General features: G+C 41.9%; 1 protein-coding gene across 1 annotated transcript in view; it reads left to right on the forward strand.

Moving 5' to 3' along the window:
- Positions 1 to 21494, forward strand: part of ADAMTS17 (ADAM metallopeptidase with thrombospondin type 1 motif 17) — a 185713-nt gene that overhangs the window by 143115 nt on the left and 21104 nt on the right. The window contains exons 17-19 of the mRNA XM_074155909.1: positions 3489 to 3648; positions 5629 to 5764; positions 18185 to 18389. Of these exons, the coding sequence (XP_074012010.1) occupies positions 3489 to 3648; positions 5629 to 5764; positions 18185 to 18389 (501 nt within the window). The remainder of the gene's footprint in view (positions 1 to 3488; positions 3649 to 5628; positions 5765 to 18184; positions 18390 to 21494) is intronic.

Here is a 21494-nt window from a genome sequence, read left to right on the forward strand (position 1 = left end):
AAATCTTTACAGTTTCTATAGTGAGGTTTGCGTACAAACATAGAGTATTTTAATGTATGCATTGTTTCCTGTAACTGTTTTATCCAATTACATTTTTGTGTGTACTGTTTCTTTTCCTTGTGACTTTTTGCCACGTCTGTTCACTGAAGGCTATCTGTAAGCAATCCTAAAAATCAGAAGTCTCTCCCTTTTCTCACCTGAATTTTTTGGCTTGCTGCTGTTCATTGTGCAACGTTTCATGGCCCAGTTTGAAAAGCGCAAAAGTTGCTTGAACTTTTCACACACATGCAAAAACTAATACAAGCTCCAGTTGCCAGGACTTTCCCTGTGTGAAAATATGCTGCATAGGAACATGAGGTGTTTTTTCTTTGCTTTCTCAGACAGATGAGTGAGTTTACCAGGTTCACATAAAGACCACTGTAAATCTGGAGTCAAAGAGGTTACTACTGAAATAGTCAGTGGTGCAGGTTTGTGCACGCCGGCACCTTCCTGACTCAACCATGTAATTCAAGGTCTGCCCACACAAAGGAAGTGTATACAGGAGCCATCTTCATGATCAGAAAAGTCAGCTTCTGCTTGACTTTGGCCTTAACACACATCTTCCCTCCTGAAACCAGGGCTCTGATGAACTATCCTGTACTGGCAAGGTCTTCCTAACCTCGTGTAAGAAAAAGGAGTTGCTCTGGTACCACTTGTGAAGATGCTGCGTAGGGTTCCTTTGCCAGCTCTTGGAACCTTCCAGGGCATTACTTCGTTGAGGTGAACTGCAGGAAAATCTGGTACCAGAGTTTGCGACCTTCAGCATCAGTAGAGCTTTGTTTTTAAAGAAATACTCATTTCCCCTTCATTAAGGAGTAAGCAACTAGCATGGGAAACTAGTGATTATGAGGTTCTCCATGAGTATCCTTTTCACGTACAGACTGGCATTTTCAGCACTTATGAGCAGAGGAAATTTTCTTTCTTCACCTTCCCCCCAGAAATGATTAAATAGGAGGAAAGTAAAAGTTACCAGATCATTAAAAAAAAAAAACATGTGGCTTAAAATCACTGCCAGTCATAAACAAAGTACACGTGAAGTCTTTTCTTCAAATCAGATATTAATCTTTTCCTTGTTACGGGGTAGTGGGTTTCATTCTTTCAACGCCAGAGAGGCAGGATGGTTACCCGTTACCTCTAAATAGAAAACTGTTGTTCAAACAGTGGTGGAATACACTGGACTGACAAAGAGCCAGAAGCTTCAGTCAATCCATTGTGACCTGCATTTGAAACCAATTATACACACATACACACACACCCCAATTATATATGGCTACGAAATTGCATGAAATTGGTTTCATATGGGCCTTTAGATTCACTAGTCTTGCACCCATATTGAGATAATAAGGATTTCTTTTTAGGAGCTGGTTTTTAATAGTTGAGGCATTTCTCCAAGTGCATTGCTGTAAGTATATTTCTTGGAGAAATTAATGTTTGTGTAACTAGGCCTGTGCTAGACCTCCTCTCGGCAACAGAGGACAACCAAACACTCCCAGAGCATAATGATGCTTTAGGCAAGACTGATTGATCAATTCTGTAGAACAAGCTGTTCGTCTCTCATGCACATAAACAAAGCCAGAGCAGGACTTGAGCTCTTTGCCTCTGACTGCCTGGTATTTCAAATTGTGTTTAAAAAAAAAACAACATTCATCTTTGAAGCTGTAATGCTGGCTGGCTAGTTTCAGCCTTGGTATTGAGTTCTGGAAGTAAGGCTCCCTCTGTAGCTGAAGCAAGATCATATCTCTGTTCCCCTCATCTTCTGGACAGTGCTTTTCTGCCCAGGGTTATGCACTGTGCAGAGCAACTCATGGGTGCTGAGTTTGTGTAGCCCCACAGTGTTTACTTCACAGACCTCCAGGATCTCAGTGGCCGCAAGATGGACCCCTTCTTTCAGCACATAGGGCTATTTTTTTGGTTAAATGAGCTTATGACAGCTTTAGTGAGTTTATTCATTAAGTAGGAGTGATTTCTGCAAATCTGAATGGGAAACAATTATTGTTGCGAGAAAAGAGCATTTGCAGATTTGCTTTTAATCAGGCGGCAGCTTGCTTTGCTTATGATAGCCCTACTCAAAATAATTTATTTGATAAGGGGCTGTTCCTATTTCAGTAGGTGACAAGAGTCAGCAGAATTCACCTGTCTAATGCTGCTGAGATTATGGGATAATAAGTATAAGTAAGTCTAAAGCCACACCATCAGCATTACAGTAGTAATTCTATGGCATTTGTTCATAGTGTGATTACTCAGATTCCATGGACCTCATACTCCATTGGGTATCTTCTAGACACTTCCCACTCAAGCTGGTGAAAGTGAGGGCCAAATGAAACACAACATGTAAATCTAAACAGGACCAGAACTGTCATCTGCCTGTGGTGAAAAAATAAGCATTTTTCTTTGTTCCTCTGTCTTTGTTAATAGTAAGTGAATTTTGGAGTAATAACACTAGAGACATCACACGTGACTCCATGGGAAATAATCAGCCTGCTGTTGGAAGCAGGTTTCACCTTCCTCTAGCAATATGTAGCGTATGAAAATATATATGTTGACAGCAGCTGTATGATATGGCTCTTCCTTGTCATCCTCAGGTTTCTGAGACAATAAAATCCTGCTCCTACAGCTTGTCAGCAGGAAGTCACCCTCACTTTGAGTGCCACATTTCCCAGGAGGCACATGACTTTTTTTTTTTTGCATTAGTTATTTTTGCTTTGAGAAGGATCACCTTGTTCCATCAGGTGTGTTAATAAACTTTTCTGCCTTCAAACTATGGACTGCTGCAACCCAACTCAAATGCAACAGTAAATGCTGCAGCTCACAGGATCACCGAATGGTTGAAGTGGAAGGGGACCTCTGGAGGTTGCCACTTCCAAACTCCCTGCTCAGGCAGGACAGCAAAGAGCAGGCTGCCCAGGACCGTGGTCCATAAACGGCACAGTGTTAACCCAGAACTTCCCTATTCTCTACAAAGGTCTCCAATCACAAGCCTGAGTCTCTGCATGAGGCTTGCAGACGACTTGTTTTCTAGAAAACAAGGGTAGGACAGGTATGATGAGTGACTTTTTAACTCTAGATGCTAATTAAAATAGTTATTATATGAAAACTGCTGATTTAATCCTTCCTGTTGTCTTACTGTTTCTGTTTAGATAGCCAGTGGCCTGCTCATCACATTTGAGGCTTAAACAAAGTTATGCATCAAATTCCAGGTTTAGACATCTCCATGACTGTTTTAAATATTCACAAATCATAGGCAGTTATTGCTCCTGCAGATGCCCTGTTTTACCAATACCACTGTAATTTCAGGTTTCTAGATAAAGGTTTGGTTGCCTTTCACAAGGTACTTATATTTTAGAAATAATTGGCCCGAGACAGCATTTCCAGCGTTACTGTCTCTGCAGTCTGTTGGCTTTCCCAGTACACGGTGTGTTGTAACAGCCTTTCTTTTCCTGCTGAACCAGGTGCTGTTATTTCATGACCAGAATTATGGAATTCATTATGAATACACCATTCCTGTAAACTATACTGCTGAAAACAGAAGCGAGCCAGAAAAGCAACAGGATTCTTTGTACATCTGGACGCACAGCGGATGGGAAGGGTGCAGCGTGCAGTGTGGAGGAGGTAAGGCCGTTTGGAAGCTTGGTGGGACTTGCTGGACGGTGTTTGCAGACACCAGCCATTAGAGAGGTGCCTGCAGAAGACAGTGTTGCCAAAGCATAAAGGAAACTGGCCATGGGAATGGATGTTGCTGTAATGAACTCAAATGAGAGCTCATTCTCACCAGCTCTCCCAGCTATCATCCACATCCCCACAGTTAATTTTCACCCAGCATTTTGGCAGGGACACCGCTTTGTCGGCTCGTTACCGTAGGCTGGAACTGCACCTGGATTAGTGCTCCACGGATGGCTCAAGGCGCTGTGTGCAGCCCCATATCTCAAGGCTCCGTCACATTCTTGGAGCAGAGTTTTCACAGGTGTTCAGGCATGTTCACTGAAAGACAGTTCCTTCCCCAGGGATGAAACGGGGGCAGTGCTGCTGTGACAACTCCTGGAGATTGCGTCAGGCGCTCTTAATGTGGGGTGGGCTTTCTGGGAGCACACCAGCACGCTGCAAATCACGCTTTCCAGATGATCCCTAGGATGTGCTGAGGCAGATTTGCTGAAACCCGAGGGGGAATTGATGTCTGTGAAACCAGAGACTGGTTTGTCAGCCACTGGCCATTGAATTTTCAGGGCTGCAAGAAGGAGGTTTTTTTCCCTGAGGAAAAGGGATCATTTCCATGTGTTCTGGCCAGTCTTTCTTCACCAGCAGACCAAATTATTTATCATATTATATGACACAAAGAGTGCTCACCTTCCCATTTGAAGGCTCACTGCCCTCAGTGTACTGACATGGATTTATTTTTTTCTGTAAATATGTCTCATTTTAAAAGGGACACTTACTTTTACTCGTGTTTTAGAACAATAATTTCTTAGAGCCATTAAACCCTCACATGAACGAGTAGGAAACTTGTTTGTGACTCTTTTGATTTGTGTTGCAAGCCACATACAGGAATCAAATCACTACCTGGCAACATGGCTCCCACCGGTAGCACCTTGGATGGCAATTGATCTCTTATATTTTCATTGTCAACATTTTACTACTTATCCAAGTTGGGAACAGCCTTTTCCTTTCCATACAGACTTTTATAATTTCTTTTATTAACAGAATTTGAGTTATTTATTATTATCTGCTGCAGATCATGCATAAACTCAATTTGATGCAGAGTCAAGGTTAAGAAGAGGATCTGAGAAACAAAATATTTAGCAGTAAGGCAAAGTCATGGTGCAGGGGTGGCATTTTCTTTGTCACATCTGGTCATTGTCATGCCACCCTGTGGCACAGCTTTCCTGATGTCACACAGTGGAAGGCTGAACCCTGAGGGCCACACTGCTGCATCTCGGTGAAACTCCAAGAAGTGCTGACTACTCCTGAGATGTCTCCTACTTGGCAGGGTTTTTAAGGTAGTATATCTGCAGGACCAGAAGATAAGAAATAATTTATTTTGGTGGCTCAATTTCACCTCTTTGTGAAATATAAACAAACCCAGTTCGTCACTCTTAAACCCTGGTGACTCCTTTTCAACCTGACTCTTTCTGAACTGGGAGCAGCAAGAGGCAGCTCTCCTGTCGCTATCAGTCACTGAGGGGTGGACAGTTGTGTGGCTTCAGCTTACATAGCTGGAGCATCTGTCCTAGGTGATTACAGGGCACAGCTACATGTGGAGGAGGAACCAGAAATGAAAGCAAATTGTTTTCAAGATCGTTTTCACATTAAACATTAGAAAGAGAAAGCCCAGCCTGTTGTTCCTGTGAAACAGTCAATTTCACAATTATTGGGGAAAGATTTGTAGCTTTTCTGAAAAACACTCAAAGGAACAGTGTGAAGGTAAGACAGAAGTGGGAAATAAGATTGCTTACAGAGGTGGTAGGTCTATGTAGATCACAACTTTTAGAGACAGTAGGGAGCTCTTAGGTTTTGAGTTTTGGTTAATGAGTTGACATAGTTTTGTTCTTAGCCACTGGTTTCCTTTCTCAGAGTTGTTTTTTATTTGACTTGTAGGTGAACGGAAAACCATTGTGTCCTGTACTCGAATTATTAACAAGACCATGACACTGGTGAATGATAGTGACTGCCAACGAGCGAATCGCCCCGAGCCCCAGGTCAGGAAATGTAACACACACCCCTGCCAGTCACGGTAAGGAGTTAAAAAATAATAAAACCCAATATCCTTTTCTTTCACAAATCGCCCATTTCCAAAGCCTCCATCTGGTGAACACGGTGAAAATGTCTAAAAGTATTGGAACACATTGTTAGCCGTAATAACCAGCTGTAATATTCATTTCCTTTTGTTGAGCAGGTCAGATTTTCATTACCTCTGAGTCCATTTAATTTGTGGCCAGTAAGGCCAGATTCCATGCAAGCTGGGATGGTGGTTTTTTCCCCTTGGGTGCCTCCTGGGTGACAGAGCAACTTGCAGTATAAAGCTAAAGAAGGGTGCAGTGACTCAGTGACTGCATATCTAACCCTTTTTTTTTTTTTTTTTTAATCAGCACAGAGTAGGGTCTGATTAATTGTCAAACAGTGCTACAAAAAACTTCACAAACGACCCACAACCTTTAAGTTCCTACAGCTGACCTGCTGTGTTCCGTGCCTGAGCTGTATTAGCGTAGTTCTGACTGGGCATCTCTTGGCGAGAAGTGTCTCTTCTTCGTGTGCAGTTTGTACAGTGTCTGGCAACACCTGTATAGTTTTGGAAACATACCTGGATCTCACTGAAGTCAAGAAATTATGATGAAACTTATTTTAGATGCTTTCCTCAGTAAGGGTGCTTTTCTGCATCAATAGGAGTAATTAGAAATCTAATAGTAATAAGTTCTAAAAATAATAGAAAGCTTTGTCTTCAATTTGGCAAGCACTTTTAGCTGAATTAATTTTGATCTACATTATATAAAAAAAGACATTTCTGGGCAAAATAACAAAACACATAAAGGCAAATTAATTTGCTCAGTTTGTTTGCGAACAAAAAAGTTTGCTCTCACTTTGCATTGTGGAATAATGTGGACGCTCCACTTTTGATAGTACTTAGAACATAACATCAATTTAGGATAAAGCTCAACAATATCTAAAAAAGCATATTCAAAATAACCTGTGCAGTTGCATCTTGTATAATCAGACAAGCCAGGGAAACATACCTAAAAAGCTAATCCTGCTGGCAGAAACAATGGGGAAAATGAGAAACAACTTGCTTCCTTCTAATTAGATCTGCACTTTAATCAAAGTGCCCTGAAGCGGGGAAATCCAGTGTCAGGTAATCCATCAGTAGGGCCAGGCTGTTTCAGGTTTCGTTTTCTGTCTGCGCTGCCTGTTATTGCTGCTGTACAATATTGTGGCCATACTGCTTTCAGGGGTATGGAAAGGTATAATGAGATACACACCTAGAAGCACGTGGGGTAAGGGGAGCCAAACTCCCAGTGACTTCAAGGAAACAGCTCTTATTTCCGTGAGGAAGTTTCCTAAATTCAGTGATTCTGGGATTTCTGCCATGCCATTCTCTCAGAAAGACAGAAACAAGGACCATCTGCTTGAAATATTTATTCTAGACCTTTTGTGACGCCATTGGGAGGAGACTGGAGTGAGCCCAGGCAGGTATATGGAGGGGTTCCAGGTGGAACTTACAAAGCTCTGGAAGAAGTAGTCAGCTTCTGCCTTCTGACCTGTTGCTCTCTCCTAGTTGCGAGCAACAAAGGGACGTCTTGGCCATCAAGTCTATTAGACCCGTAAGACCCGCAGTGCTGTTTCTCCATGGGATCTCCATGATCCTGAACCCTGGTTGAAGTCTCCTTTTTGTTGCACATTTTCACAATGACATTGTTACCTGTCCAGGGCAGTGACAGTGGGTTAGGTTAAATCACACGAAACCTTCTGAGAACAGAATATTCTCTTCCTATATCCAGGTTGTGTTCTTTTGTGGATTCAGGTCCAGCCCTTAATGTTATTCTAAGATCTCTCTTCTTGTGTATGGAGTTACCAGGCAATTTATAACCACAATTTACCACAGTGGTCCCCAGGAGTAATTAGCAGTGGCACAGTGACACTCACATTGGTCCATTTCTTTGTCAGAGCAATGACAGCAAACACCAAATGTGCTTAGTACCCGGAAAGGCCACAAAATCCTTGCTGATGATCTGATAGACCACACTCTCTCACTCCCTCCGTGTAGACCACACTTTCACACTTAACATGCTTTTGACTGGAAACATTTTCAGAAGCACATTCTCTGTGCCTCTGTAGAATTTAAATTTCCACTTGCGTTTGCCCACCCAGATATTAGAAATGCATGCTTAGCATATTCTCTGACCAAGAACATCTTAAAGAAACCGTTCTCTTTCACCATGTCAATGCTTTTTTATGAGCCCTGAATTTGTTTTAGGGTTTCAAGTAAAATTATTGTAGCATCTTGTTACAATAAGGTCCTTTCCCGTTTCCACTCAGACCTAAGCCCTTCACCTGAGTGCAGAAGAAAGAACAATGCTTTCCTTTCTGTAGTAAACCTGCTCTGTTTTGTGTGTTTTAACCTACATTTATACTTTTACTCAAAACTTAAAAGAATCACCTTACAGAGAATTTATCTCTAGGGAAGGGTCTTATGGCCAGCACAGGACTGGGTCGTAGGACACTCAGTCTCTGTTTCTCTTTTGGATGGGTTGTGTGACTTTAACTCACTGTCCCACACTGTCCCTTTGCTTCCTCTCTCAATCCGTGTGTTATCTGAATTGCAAACTCTTTGGGATGGGGTGAGATCATATTGTATAAATGGAGAAAGAGGAGGAGGCTATTGCTGTCGAGATTGTAATGAAAATAAAAAAATAATAACCCACGTTATATATATATAAAGTGATCTGGAGAAAAAAAATAAAAAGGGTATGATATTAATAACAGTGTGTTTCTTCCAGCACGATCCCAAAGTGCTTTGCAAATTATATATCCCTTTGAACTTCAGCCACCTCTTGGGAGAGCCAAATAACGTGGGGCAGGGGACAGTATTTTCTTGAGGCCAAGGAGAAGATTAGAGCTCTGCAACTGCAACCCAGCATCTGAAAAAAACAAAGCAGGATTGAAAAAAGGGTTGGATACACTGACATGTTTTAAAATTAAACGTCAGAGAAGAGAATTTTCTTAAAGGTTTTGTTGAAACTGGCAAAAATAAAAGAATCTTTCATTCTTTATTATTGTTACTCTTTCACCTTTTAAAAAAATGCCTCTTTTTCTTCCTATTTTATTTTTTATGTTCCTTGACCCTCTTTTTCCATTAAATTCTTTACAGCTTCCTTTCCTGTCCCAACTGCACCCTATTAGCACCTCTTTATTCTAATCCTTTGCCTAGCTCTTTAGATATTTTTTACAAAACCCTGCTGTAACCAGATGGAATCTGGATTCTTGCATGCGGTGCGTATGGGTTGTTTCCAGCGCACTGAACACCAACCCAAATATATAGGCAAACCCAGCACTCATGTTGGCACAAGACTCAGAAATCACAGATCACATCAGCTGTTATTACTGAAAACATAGGTCGGCCAGTGGCCACACACTTCAACATGCATGGTTGGGTCTATGAATATGAATCTGCTCCCCTCTAATGCAGGAAGAGAACCAAAAACATGTGAATTTTCCCAACTGTTAGACTTGTAATGGTCTGTATGCAAACACTGTTAATTTTCCTCCTCTTTGCTGTAAGAGATTTTAGTAGAGGTTGAGTTCTTTCAGGGACCTGCTGAATATGTGATGTTCCTACACAGATGCTTAACAGCAGCATAAAAGCCAGAAATCCCTGCCTTCATCTACAGCAAACCACAGGAGACCTGAGCCCTTATTTTCACTGTTTAGGACTTGAAAGTATCTCCTGAGTCCAAGGGTTAGTTTTCTGCTACTACCAGCAGCGTGTCTTAGACTCTTGTTTGCTCCACAATCTCCTTCCCTCACTGGAAGGCCCCTCTGTGACCTTGCTGTTCATCTGGGTCAGGATCTTTTATTTCTAGCCTTAATTATTCATTGTCATGTTTCAGCCATTTGTTCTTGCATCAGCTCTGTTCCTTTGCTTATACAGTATTTTCCCTCCCTAGCTCTTTGCCTTGGGCTAAGTGCCATATGATACAGCAAACCAATGTCTCTCCTCCTTCCGTCATTTTGCTGGGCTAAATCCATTGCTTTTCTTTAACTTTTTATTGGATCAGAGATTGTGCATCGATTTTTCATTCCCTTGGTCTCCTTCTCTACCGGTGTTCTAATTTCTGTTATTTAAATTCATAATTTGAGTGCATAGGTGACCAGAATTTTATGGAGAAACCTGGTTTCTCTGGGTTCGTACTCTTCCGTCTTCATTGGCAGTAACTCTCCAGATACGTGCTTTGCTTTTTTCATGGCTGCATCGTATTTGTGGCTTACAGTCATGCTAGATGTTTTCCTCCTCATTTGTTTCAACATATGAATCCTACTTTAAAACAGAAATGCTTGTTATTAGTCCCTAAGCACCCAACCTTGCACTGCATGCTATTAATTTTCATTCTCTCTCTGTTATTGCAGTACTCGAGGTTATTCAGCTCTTCCTGTATGACATCCTAATCCTTCATTGCATTGACAATGCTTTTAGACGTCGTATTGTCAGAATTTTTCCTCATTTTTCAGCAGTTTTTTTTCTTTTTGTGCCAAGGTCATAAATGAAAATACTAAATTAGACCAAATGCAAGACAGATCTTTCAGGAAGTCCACCCGTAACTAACCTACATTCCGTTCATACCTGATGGTCCTTTACAGCACTAGCTGTGGCCAGCTCTCGCCTACCACACAATTTATGCATTGATATCCTTGTTTCCCAGCATATCACCAGTTTCTCCAACTTACATATTTCCAGTGCAGCAAAAGGAGCTCTTTACTAATAACTAAATAGATTAAATCTACCACATTTACTTTGACTGGAAAAGCAGTTATTTTAATCAAAGAAATGAGTTTTGCCTGGAGGAAACCAATGTTGCATCCATTTACCACTATGTCCTTGATTATTGTCTCCTTCTAAATCTGGCACGCTGTTGAGGTCAGGTTTGTGGTTACATGGATTGCTTCTTTGTTCCGTTCTTCTATTCCCCTTTCACTTTTCCATCCATGGACTGGAACCCAACACTGTGCTCTCCAAGGGCTCACACACCACAGTAATGCCCACTGGGGAGAAAATAAAGCCAGTTGTAAGAGTCAGCCAAGGCCCCAGCTGGCTCAGCACCTTACAGGCGTGCCCAAAAGGCTAGTGACCACTCAAAGCATGGTGCCTCAGTGTGCGAAGGTTGATAGTGCCCATTGCTTTGATTCCTGGTCTGATTTAGGCTCACGGTGCTTATCTGTATGACCCTTGCTGTCTGAGAGTCCACCTCTCCCTCTACACTCCGCCATATACCTGTGACCGTGCTCTGCTGGACAGTCCAAGAATAGAGAAATCTCCCTGTCTCCCTGATTCTGCTCTGGTTGCACCATGTTTATTTGTGTTATCATCACAGGGAGGTAAGGAGCAGAACAGTTTTGAATTTATTTTGTGATGTGAAAGTCTTGCGAATAGTAGAATTTGAGGGGGAGCAGTATGATGGAAAACTCCTTAAGAATGTTAGCAAATTACTTGCAGGGCTGTATGGAAATTGTACTAAACTGGAGGGATGTGTTGGGAGTGTCTGTTAACTGAAGGGACTGAGCTAGACGTTTAATGGTTCCAAATGGGTATGTCCTTTCATTAATGCAGTCAGACTCTTTTGGAACCTGTACGAATGTTTATCGTCCATAAGGTCCAATGGCAACGAGTTCAAAACCTTATCTGTGCCTTGTGCTAAGAAACATCTCCTTTGGTGTGTTTTGAATTTGGTTACATGAAAAAAGAAAAGAAGGAACAGCCATGGGGAGGGTTTCAAATCATTTTAGTCTGGAAATCTGGCATAAATAGCAATGTTAGCACCCTCTGATCCAAGGAGGCACCACGTAAGAGCTCATTTTGAAGTACTTCCCAAAACTGGAGTTGGGATCTCTAGAATCAGTTTGAGCTTAATGAATTTGCCAGGACTGTGCTGGACACTGTGCAAGACACGGTGGCTGCAGGCGGCTGAGCGAGCGGGCAATGCTGCGCCCTGGTGGCTGCTCTTCAGGGAGACCATCCTGGGCTGCCGGCGGTGGGTGGCTGCAGCAGGTCTCTGGCAGGTCTTGAAGGAGGAGAAGCCAAATGCTGTAGACCAGGAGGTCTGCGACTCTTCTGGACACCTTTGTGATGTCCTGTTGTGGGCACGTCTGGTTATCACCCTCCACTAGAAGGAGACAAAATCACATGCATTCCAGGTTGTAGGCAGTTCATCAAGCACAGCGACAGGCAGTCAGAAGGTAATTAGCTACTGGAAGACAAGAAGATATTTTCAAGCAAATCCAGCAACTCAACTCAATGAAGCAATTCTGGAAGATAAGTAAGAAAAGGTTTGGGAACAGGCAGAGAGTACAATGAGGAGGTCTTATTGGCTACTGCTAAATGCATTTACATCAAATAATTCAAGATGACTTGCTCAAGCAGAAGTTAATTTGGTATTAGTTTTCACGTGAAGTCATGACACAGGTTTCTTAGCTTTGGTGTGATCCTCCAGGCCAGCTTACATCACAGTTCTTCCATTTATAATGTTTGACTCAACAGCCTTATGGTTGGACGTTTCCTTGTTTTAAAACGTTAAATGATCTGTGCTTCTTTGGTTTGAGGTTCTTCAGGCCAAGCGCAGTCTTTACCCACAGAGAAGGATTAGCAGGATAATCTAGCAAAATATTTAATCATGAAATTCGCTCCTACTGCTGCCTGCTGTAATGCCCTTCACACTCTTTGCATCCTGTGGTGTGAGCTGAGGAAAAGGCGCTGCCTTCCTTGAAAGGCAGGGAACGGAGCTGAACACCAGTTGCCCCATCAAAGTTCCACCAGCCATGGATCAGGGTAGGGGTAACGCGCTGCAAAAGGGCTCTGAGAGTGCTGATATTCTGTGCCGTAGTGTAGCGAGGCAGCTGCCAGGAAGAAGGCCACCTACTCACACCAACACCACACCGAGTCCTCCAAAACGGAGTGATCTGCTCAATTTCGGGGAGGGAGGAGGGAAAATACAAAGTTATCCATTTGAAAAAAAAACTTCCCAAGTTGTGTGTAAATTATAAAAGTGTCCTGTGGTTGATCTTACAATTGGTGGGAAATTAAAAAAAATAAAGCTGTCAAAATGATAATCACTAAAGAGAAAAAGAAACCTGTGTGAGTGAAAGTTGGCAAGTCTGTTAGCAGAATGACTACTGTACTGGAAAATTACTGAGCACTGTTTATAAAGGCAATCAGACAGGAATGTTAGTCTTGGAGTCCGACTTTCGACATCAGCAGCTGTATTATTCTACTAGATTCCTTGTACTTTTTTCCCGAAAAAAAACCCCCACCTTCTAGTGACTGGGTGTGGCACAACCTGTTCCCAAAAGTCAAGATTCACCTGATTATTTTGACCCCAGTATGGCAGAGGTGTGGCGGAGAGTTTCAGAAGCGTGTAAGGAGAGAAAGATAATGATAGCAGAGTGTGGGTATTGCATGGGAATCAGGAGTCCATTTGTAAACAGTGTTTTCTTCCTTCTACGTATTCAAGCATGAACTTCGTTTGATAGCTGTAAGCAAAAAATATCTGACTGTCAATTCCACACGACTGATTCTCAGAAATCTTTTCCAGTTCTCCTTGCTAAACTTATCCAATGTGAAATCCTGGCCCCTCTGCAAGTTCCTCTGAGTTTTGCCTAACGTCGGTAGAGCCACGGTTTCACCCAGGTGCCTCAGAAAACTAAGAGCAATTTTGACATGATTTTGCATCACAAACTGGTGCTAAAGACAACCAGTGGTAACTAGATATGGAGTTATCCTCACCTGTACATTACTGCAGCGATGTATGTTAAACCAAACGGTATGCAATACAATCTATTAGAAACAGAACCCTCAGATTACACTGCTTTAGGTGAGGTTCTGCCACAAGTGCTTTTTTCAGACAGTTCTTAAAAAAACAGGTTTAATAAAACCAGAAAAACTTGAGTTGTTACAAATGTGTCTTTGGTCACATCCAAGCTATTATTGTGAAAGCAGGGAATCGGGAAGGGAACAAAAAAGTAACACAGTGCCTGTAGATAGCAGGAGCGTGAATCATGGATGTTTAGTTAGTGGAACAGAACCAACCTGCAGGCACCGATCTTCTGCAGGGCTCGAGGCAGAAATAACCAGGTGAAATTTAATGGGCTGCAATATTTACCCTAGAACATGTAATGGCTTTATGTTATAAGAGGCTACAAATCTCTGAAAAGTGACCTCATGTCTTTTGATTGCACTCCTCCACCCCATCCTTCAGCCTTGACCCATTTTATCTTTGTAGCATTTTTTCCCAAATCCTTAGCTACAAGTCTTCATTTGCAGACATTCATCTCCCCTGGGTTTATGTACATAGTGCTGTAGACCATTTTTTTTCCTAGAAAATGTGGGAGTCTTAGGCAAGTAGGTAGAGTGGATAATTCAAGGTTAATGACTAATCCAGACCATAGAAAGATCAAATGATGAACTGAACCTCTGAAAGATATTTCAAGTTTGCTCCAGGGGCCTGCCAGATGAGTGTTGCCAAAGAAGATTAGAAGAAGAACTCCCAATTCCTCAGCAGAGATACTGAGAGGTCAGAGGTTGAGGAAGACTCAGAAGACAAAGATTTAAAACAGCCCTCTCAGATTGCATGTGCTACCCATCCCAGCTTTTTGAGGCTATATTAAAATACACCCTTCTGGGCATTTTTTAGCTGGAAAGACAGCCACTGATTGGGTTAAAAAATCTGTGCTTAAAATCTTATCACTTTCTTCCTAAATCTTACCGCCAGCAGGAATCATCTGGCTCTTGAATCTTCTATAGAGGTAAGATTACAAAAAATAATACCCTGGATAAAGCCATCCCTATGGTTGTGAGAAAGATGAGTGTGTTTGTCACATAAATCAGGACTTGTTGGAAAAATGAGAGGCTCTCCAGGGACTCCAGCTAAAGCACTCACGTGGGCCAAAAGAAGATGGGTTATAACCTGGGAGGGAAAGACCAAACTGAAAAGAACTGTGGTGTCAAGCAATCCCTACGATCAGTTTACAGGCTTAAAACATAACTGGAAGCCAAATGTTCTATACAATATACACAGGGCATAGTGTACAAGTTAATTAGCTTAGTTAATAATACAGAGCTGGCTTGGGGTTTTGAGTTAGAACACTGGAATTATTTTTTACATTGTCATAAGAAACATATTTGCCATTTAAAAAAAAAAATTAAAGTAAGTCTCATTCTTAAACACATCCAGGTGTTTTCAAAAGGTGTGATGACAGTGTAGAGTAAAATCTGTCTGTAGTGTAATTTAATAGTAACCATAATGGTTACGGTAATAGTAACCGTAACTTATTAATGCTTATAAGTATCTAAAGGGTGGGTTGAAGGAGGATGGAGCCAGACTCTTTTCAGTGGTTCCCAGTGACAGGACGAGGGACAACGGGCACAAACTGGAACACAGGAAGTTCCATTCAAATAGGAGGAAAAACTTCTTTACGTTGAGGGTGGCAGAGCCCTGGAACAGGCTGCCCAGGGAGGTTGTGGAGTCCCCTTCTCTGGAGATCTTCAAGACCTGCCTGGATGCAGTCCTGAGTGATGTGCTCTGGGCAACCCTGCTTTGGCAGGGGAGTTGGACTAGATGATCTCTAGAAGGTCCCTTCCAACTCCAACAATTCCGTGATTCCGTAATGTGATGCTATTTGCGCAACACATTTTTCTTCCCTGTGTGTATTACTTACAGATAGTAATTATGCTAATACCTCCTGCACATTACCAAATATGGAACTGGCAGGAATTTTCATATTTAATCACTTTATCCATAAGTCCTTTGTCTTTCCACTTGGGTTGTATATTATGTTGTTGAAATATAGTTGCAAATTCTGTGTCTTACAGCTGCCTAGGAAGGGGGTTCAAAACTGGGGACAGATGAGGGCACTGCTGGTATTGCACTCACATTTACTTGTTTGCCAGATTATTTTAACGAGTCGTTGAACCAAGCAGAGACTTCACTGAGAGGACAAAGTTTTGTGGTCAAAGCGATTATCCCCCTACACACCTTTGAAGTATTGTACTTTACGGATATTATTATTATTCAAACATTTAATCTGTCACTTGTCTCTTGGGTATGAAACTATAACTACTACAAATAGCCTTTAATTTCTAAGTATTTTGGATCCGTGTTAGCAGCAGTTGTCAGAAGTTGGAGAGAGTGGGCTGTGAGGTTTCAGAGATCCCTTACAGTACAGTATAGCCCCATCTTATTTTAACCATTGGGCTCGGATCAGGGGCGGATGTAGTGGGTCAGTAGCTGAAGCTGGCCATATAGATACCACTCTGACCAAAAAGCTGGAGACTGCGTTTTCATCACAGGCACCACTTTGTGTTGATTCCCTGGGTTTTGGCTCGTGCCCTGTGCAATCATTCTTCTCACGATGATGACAATTATATTTTTTTTCTGTGCCAGTTTTCCAGTTACACTCTCTCCTATCAGTGCTGGCACTAACTAGAGACCACCAAACAGCGTAGAAATGAGGTGATTTCTCCCCTCCACCAGAGCAACCAAAAAAAAAAAGGTATTTTCCTTCCTGAAAGGAAAGTCAAACCTTAATTCTTAAGGCATCTTGGAAACAGTTGGCATGCTGCGTGCTACCCATCCTAAATGCAGCCTCACGGACAGCCTCTGCCAAGAATGTATTTTTATCTTTCTCCTTTGCTTTCAGTCCCTTTCCCTTTTTCTTTTGCCAGTAGCTGTAGATCACAGTGAGAGTACAGTGCTGAAGTGAATATTAGTTCAGCGGAGCCTGTACAGAAACCGTTCCCGGCCCTGTGACTCAGATCCAGCTCATAAAGCAAACTCACCCTTTCCCCCTCCGTGCCCTTGTTGAGCGATTCCTTCACCCAGATAGACAACTCGCTCCGCATTTGCTCTGACAGGGCAGAGCCCAGCTGATATCAAGGGAGCCCGGCTATTAATTTTCATGAACACTGATTTCTGCACTTCAAGGCTATTTTTGTCAGCCGTTCAGTCCCAGTATTCGATTACCCAGCTGGCATTTTCCCATTCCATAAGCAAAATACCAAGCACTCAGCCACAGAGATGCACCAAAACTACTATCTAGAGAAACAGGTTTGGTGTCTTGCCAGCTGTTTTAGCCAGCGGAAATTCACAGATGTGTCAACTGCTTTAATGCACAGAAGCATTTGAGCGGGGCCTTGTTCCACAAAAGACAGCTGGCCAGTCTGCCCCATCCCGTGCCGCTCAAACCAACTGGCTTCTGCCTTCACTGTCAATGCAGTCATCAGTGCTGTCACACCAGGTCACCCGTCAAAGCATTTGGCAAATGAATTCATGACAATTGCACCGAGTGAAGATGTTCCTACAAATTGTGCTGAACTGATTTTTCCCTGTTCGGGAATGGGAAGACGGGAAACAGTTGTTTGATTTGTTTAGGAGAATTACACAGCAACTTCAAAAGAAATGTGGTTAATAAGTTGGCGTGTATGGTGCTCTGCCTGGACTAGGGGAGCCTTCAGCAAAAGGAAATAGTATTTCTGAGCAGACTTGGTTTTGAGAAGCCTTGTTTGAGCCACTTATCATAATAGACAACCTGGGATTGGGTGACAAGTAAAAGATTCATGGTGTAAGGGTACTGATCTAAATGATAGTCCTGAATAACAGGCTAGAAGGTCAATTACCTGGTGAGAAAGGCATGAGAGCCTTCCGGTGCACAGCGCCTACACAGTTATTGTTCCAATCTTTCACTCCATCCAGGAATGCCTATAATTACAGAGAACACGTTCCTCATTGACAGATTGCAGGAAGCGTAAAGATCGATGCAGTTTGTCTTTAGGAAAAAATAAATGTCCCTCCCTGCATACCTCCTCCTTCAGATTCTTCTTAAGACTTTTTATTCACTGCTTTGTAGCTCTGACCACAGCGGTGCTTCCAGAACTTGCTGGAGTCAGGAGGAGCCTTTCAGTTGGCCTTACACCGAGCTAGAAGGCAGTGGGGTGAGACAGCTTCATTTCCCTCGCCTGTCCACAGCCAGGGAGTGCTCGCAGCAGCAGTGCGTTCCCTACTTTGGAGGAACCCCAACATCTCACAACGTTGTGCTGGGTGTTTGCCAAAGAGCCTTTAAAGACATAGCAAAGCAAACAACAGCAAAAAAGGCCATGTATGTGTTCCCAGCACACTTTGATCAAAGGGGAAGGAAATGGCAACTGATACGTGCTTACAAAGTAAACGAATCCCGAAGGCTCAGAGGAACGATGGGTGTAGGGAAATACCCCCTGACCACATCCAGACTGGGTTATGGCACATCCTTGTGAGCTACGGCAGCTTTGAAACAACATTGTAGAATCCGTTCTATAGGGGAAATCTTGTCTTTTTTGAGTACTTGAGCCTTGGCAGTAAAATGAAGCATAATGTTTTATCTCACCAGTTTTTTTACCATTCCTTCTCTGCCTCCTTCCCAGGTGGGTGACTGGCCATTGGAGTCCCTGCTCTGCTACTTGTGAGAAAGGTGTCCAGCACCGGGAAGTGACTTGTGTTTATCAGCTGCAAAATGGCACCTACGTTAACACAAGAGACCTCTACTGCCTTGGCAACAAACCAACAACGGTACAAAGCTGTGAAGGACGGGACTGCCTTTCTATCTGGGAAGCATCAGAGTGGTCAAAGGTAAGAACTTGATTCGAGAAAGGAACCAGACTGCGCACGGCTCTGGATACACTTTCCCTTATCCAGCTAAATGCTTAAAATTAAGAATGTTGTCACAGTCAGCATAATCAGTGCCACTGGGTTGGACTGTCATTTGTCGAGATAATCAGTTTAAAACTGAGGTTTGTATTTCATACCAGATGAGTAATTAAGGCGTGTTTCAGATATCATGCTATAGAAACTGTATCTTTCCGTCTGAAATCTCTGACCAGCAAGGAAAAACATTTCAGTGACCTGAGGCCAGAAGCACAGTAACCCATCAGGGCTTCTGGCTCCATTTAAATGCAGTATGAAACAAATACCAGATTTACCAAGCATCTGCATGTTACAGACAATGTACAATCTTAGGGCCTTGTCCAGCCTTCTTTTGTGTAATTCCAGGAATATGGAAAAGCTGGTTATACTTTGTATGAAAGGTGATCTCCATGTAGCTGCAGAGAGTTAAGAAACTATTCTCAGATATTATAAATGCATTTCAGATATAAATGATGTGTGGCCTAGACAGCCTGCATTTTGTTTAGCGACAGAGTAAACTGGGAGTATGCCTACAGATCACGACCAGCTAATGGAGGGCAACTTTGTCTGCACCTTGTGAGTAACAGTCCTAATAGGATGTCCGTGTTAATTTTAATATTGTGTGTGCTAGGCTCATCTGAATGATGATCCTTTCCCTCTTGGTGCAATGCTTACAGCTCTACCAGTCTCACTCCAGCCTGGCTGTGTTATGGGACTGTCCAGCAACAGTCATTTCTGTAGGAAGGATCTTTCCTTGTTACTCATCTCTATTTTGAAACAGTGAGCTCCTGTTTAAAACATTGTCAAAGAGCTTTTGCAAAATATTATTGTTAGAAGTGTGCTTAAAAGTCCCAGCAGCTCAAGATACAAGAGATCTTGCACTGAGGAACAGAGTCTCTTAACAAACACAGTGTGATTCCATTGTCTGCCTTTTGAACAGGAAATCTTTGGCAAGTGAGATGATAGTTAAGTGAGAGTCGTGTTTCCTTTCAGTAGGACACCGTATCTGGTCACTACTGCATGAGATTCCTTTTCTTTCTGAGTTCTTTTGTTTCAAAAGATGTGGAGAAACACACCAAAGTTTTAATAAGTTGTCTGATAGGTCTTTTGTTTATTATAGAAATAATCCTTTCAGATGATGGCCTTTATTTCTTATAGCTGCACCAGCTGAACTCTTTACAGCTGAGACGGTTCTTATGACACAATTCCTACCTGTTTTGCACAGGGAAGTTTTACATGGGGTCTTTTGTTAACAATCCCAGGTGCTTCTCTCTCCTTTCTGTGAAATGGAGTAAGTCAAGTTACAGAAGACTTTTTCCAGAGTGGAAATTTTCCATATCTGTGACCACATAACTCATTTGCAAATACATAATATCTTTTCAATACCTGGTTTACTTTTCCTTTGATAAATTTATTTACCTTTTGTCATGTCTGTAATTGCCCACTCGTGATTTTAAATTCATTCTTGTTCTGGCACATTTCTGCTATTATGTAGCACAGTTGACTCCAGGACACATTGGTGCTCTGCCAGTTTGAACACTGCTCCTAACTAGGACTTTCTTTAGTGGTAATCACTTTAATCCGTAGCATTTTAATCTCATGTTGTGGAATAAATATCACAGTAGTGATATCATTTTATAAATCAATTTTCTCATGTATGTTTTTTAACTTTTTTGTTATACAGCAAAAAACAGTTGACCACATTGATGTCTGGTCCCCAATCAAAAATGTGTGTTTTCAAAGCAAATTCCAATACAATCTTCATTGTGGAAAAAATTAAGTTCCCCTTTTATTGCCAAACACTTGAGATTGTTTTGAACAAAGTACTGCTCAACCCATTTTTAAAGACAAAAATAGAGACTGTCAGCAAAAGGTGAATGTTTCGACTGTTGGGGAACTAGAGTAGAAAAAAATATGGATTTCCTTCAAATAAAGGAGCTGTATCTTAACTGCAAAGTTGTGTTGCTCCTTTACAAAACCTTGTGGGATTTGACTAAGTAATTCGTTAATAAAATAAGACCTAATGATCTCAGCTGGACACTCAGGGAATGCGCATGTTATTTAGCAGACTGCTTTGTTGTAGAATCTCTGTAAAATCTGTGTGTTAAGAAATTCTTCATGAAAACAGAGGACTTGAGGAAAGAAAAAAAACTCTTAAAGAGGTTGATTTATATGTGACCACCAAAGATCTGTTGGAAAACTTTTGCAAATGCTGTTTTGTCTAGGAAAGTATATGCAGTATTAATCTGTGAATGACTTGAAAGCTTGTGGGAAGAACAAACAGTTGGTGTTTTTCCCAGACTTGCTTGTAAAACCCACCTAGAGATTTCTCCTACTGTGAAAAATACTCCCACTTCAGTTTGATTTACTCTGAGTAAATTGGACCGTTTGAAAGATTTTATATATTGTGCTTTGTAGTTTGAAATGAACAAGTGCAGCCCTGAGGAGTCCACCCCGAGGACTGAGGAAAATGATATATAATTTGGGAAAGTCTATACAACTTGGGGCAAATTCATGGCTTTTAGGTACCATTTAGGGAGCTCCAGCCTGGGATCTCTGGCAAGTCTTGTGCTCTGAGGAGTCCAGCAAAGCAGTTTCTGCAATTCTGCAAAGCCTGGAAGAATTCATCCCTGTATCTAGCAGAACTATACAATTGTGCTTGTTACAAAGATGTTACATCCATAAGGAGGTCACGCCATGAGCAGCACATAGTAAATTAAGTGGAAGGTTTCCCAGATTTTCAAGAAGTCACTTTGTAGTGCTCTGAAGTATTTAAAGGCATGTCTGTTTGCTTGCCAGCTCATAAACGCTTGTCATTCATGTCCTTAACAAGGCCAGCAGGTCAGAACTGCCTGGATTGTGTTTTTAAGACAGTTAGACAGGCATGCTGAGATTTGTCCATTTGATGTAATTTATATCAAGCTGACGCTTGTTTTCAGCATAGACCCCCTGGATGGAGAAGCTTCTTGGAATATGTTCAAAAGACCTCACAGAATATCTCATATCTTCTCTATTTATTCAGTGTCAAATCAACTGTCTTTTGCACGCTGA

This window comes from Numenius arquata, chromosome 11 (assembly GCF_964106895.1).
Source record: "Numenius arquata chromosome 11, bNumArq3.hap1.1, whole genome shotgun sequence".
In the NCBI taxonomy this organism is placed as follows: domain Eukaryota; kingdom Metazoa; phylum Chordata; class Aves; order Charadriiformes; family Scolopacidae; genus Numenius; species Numenius arquata.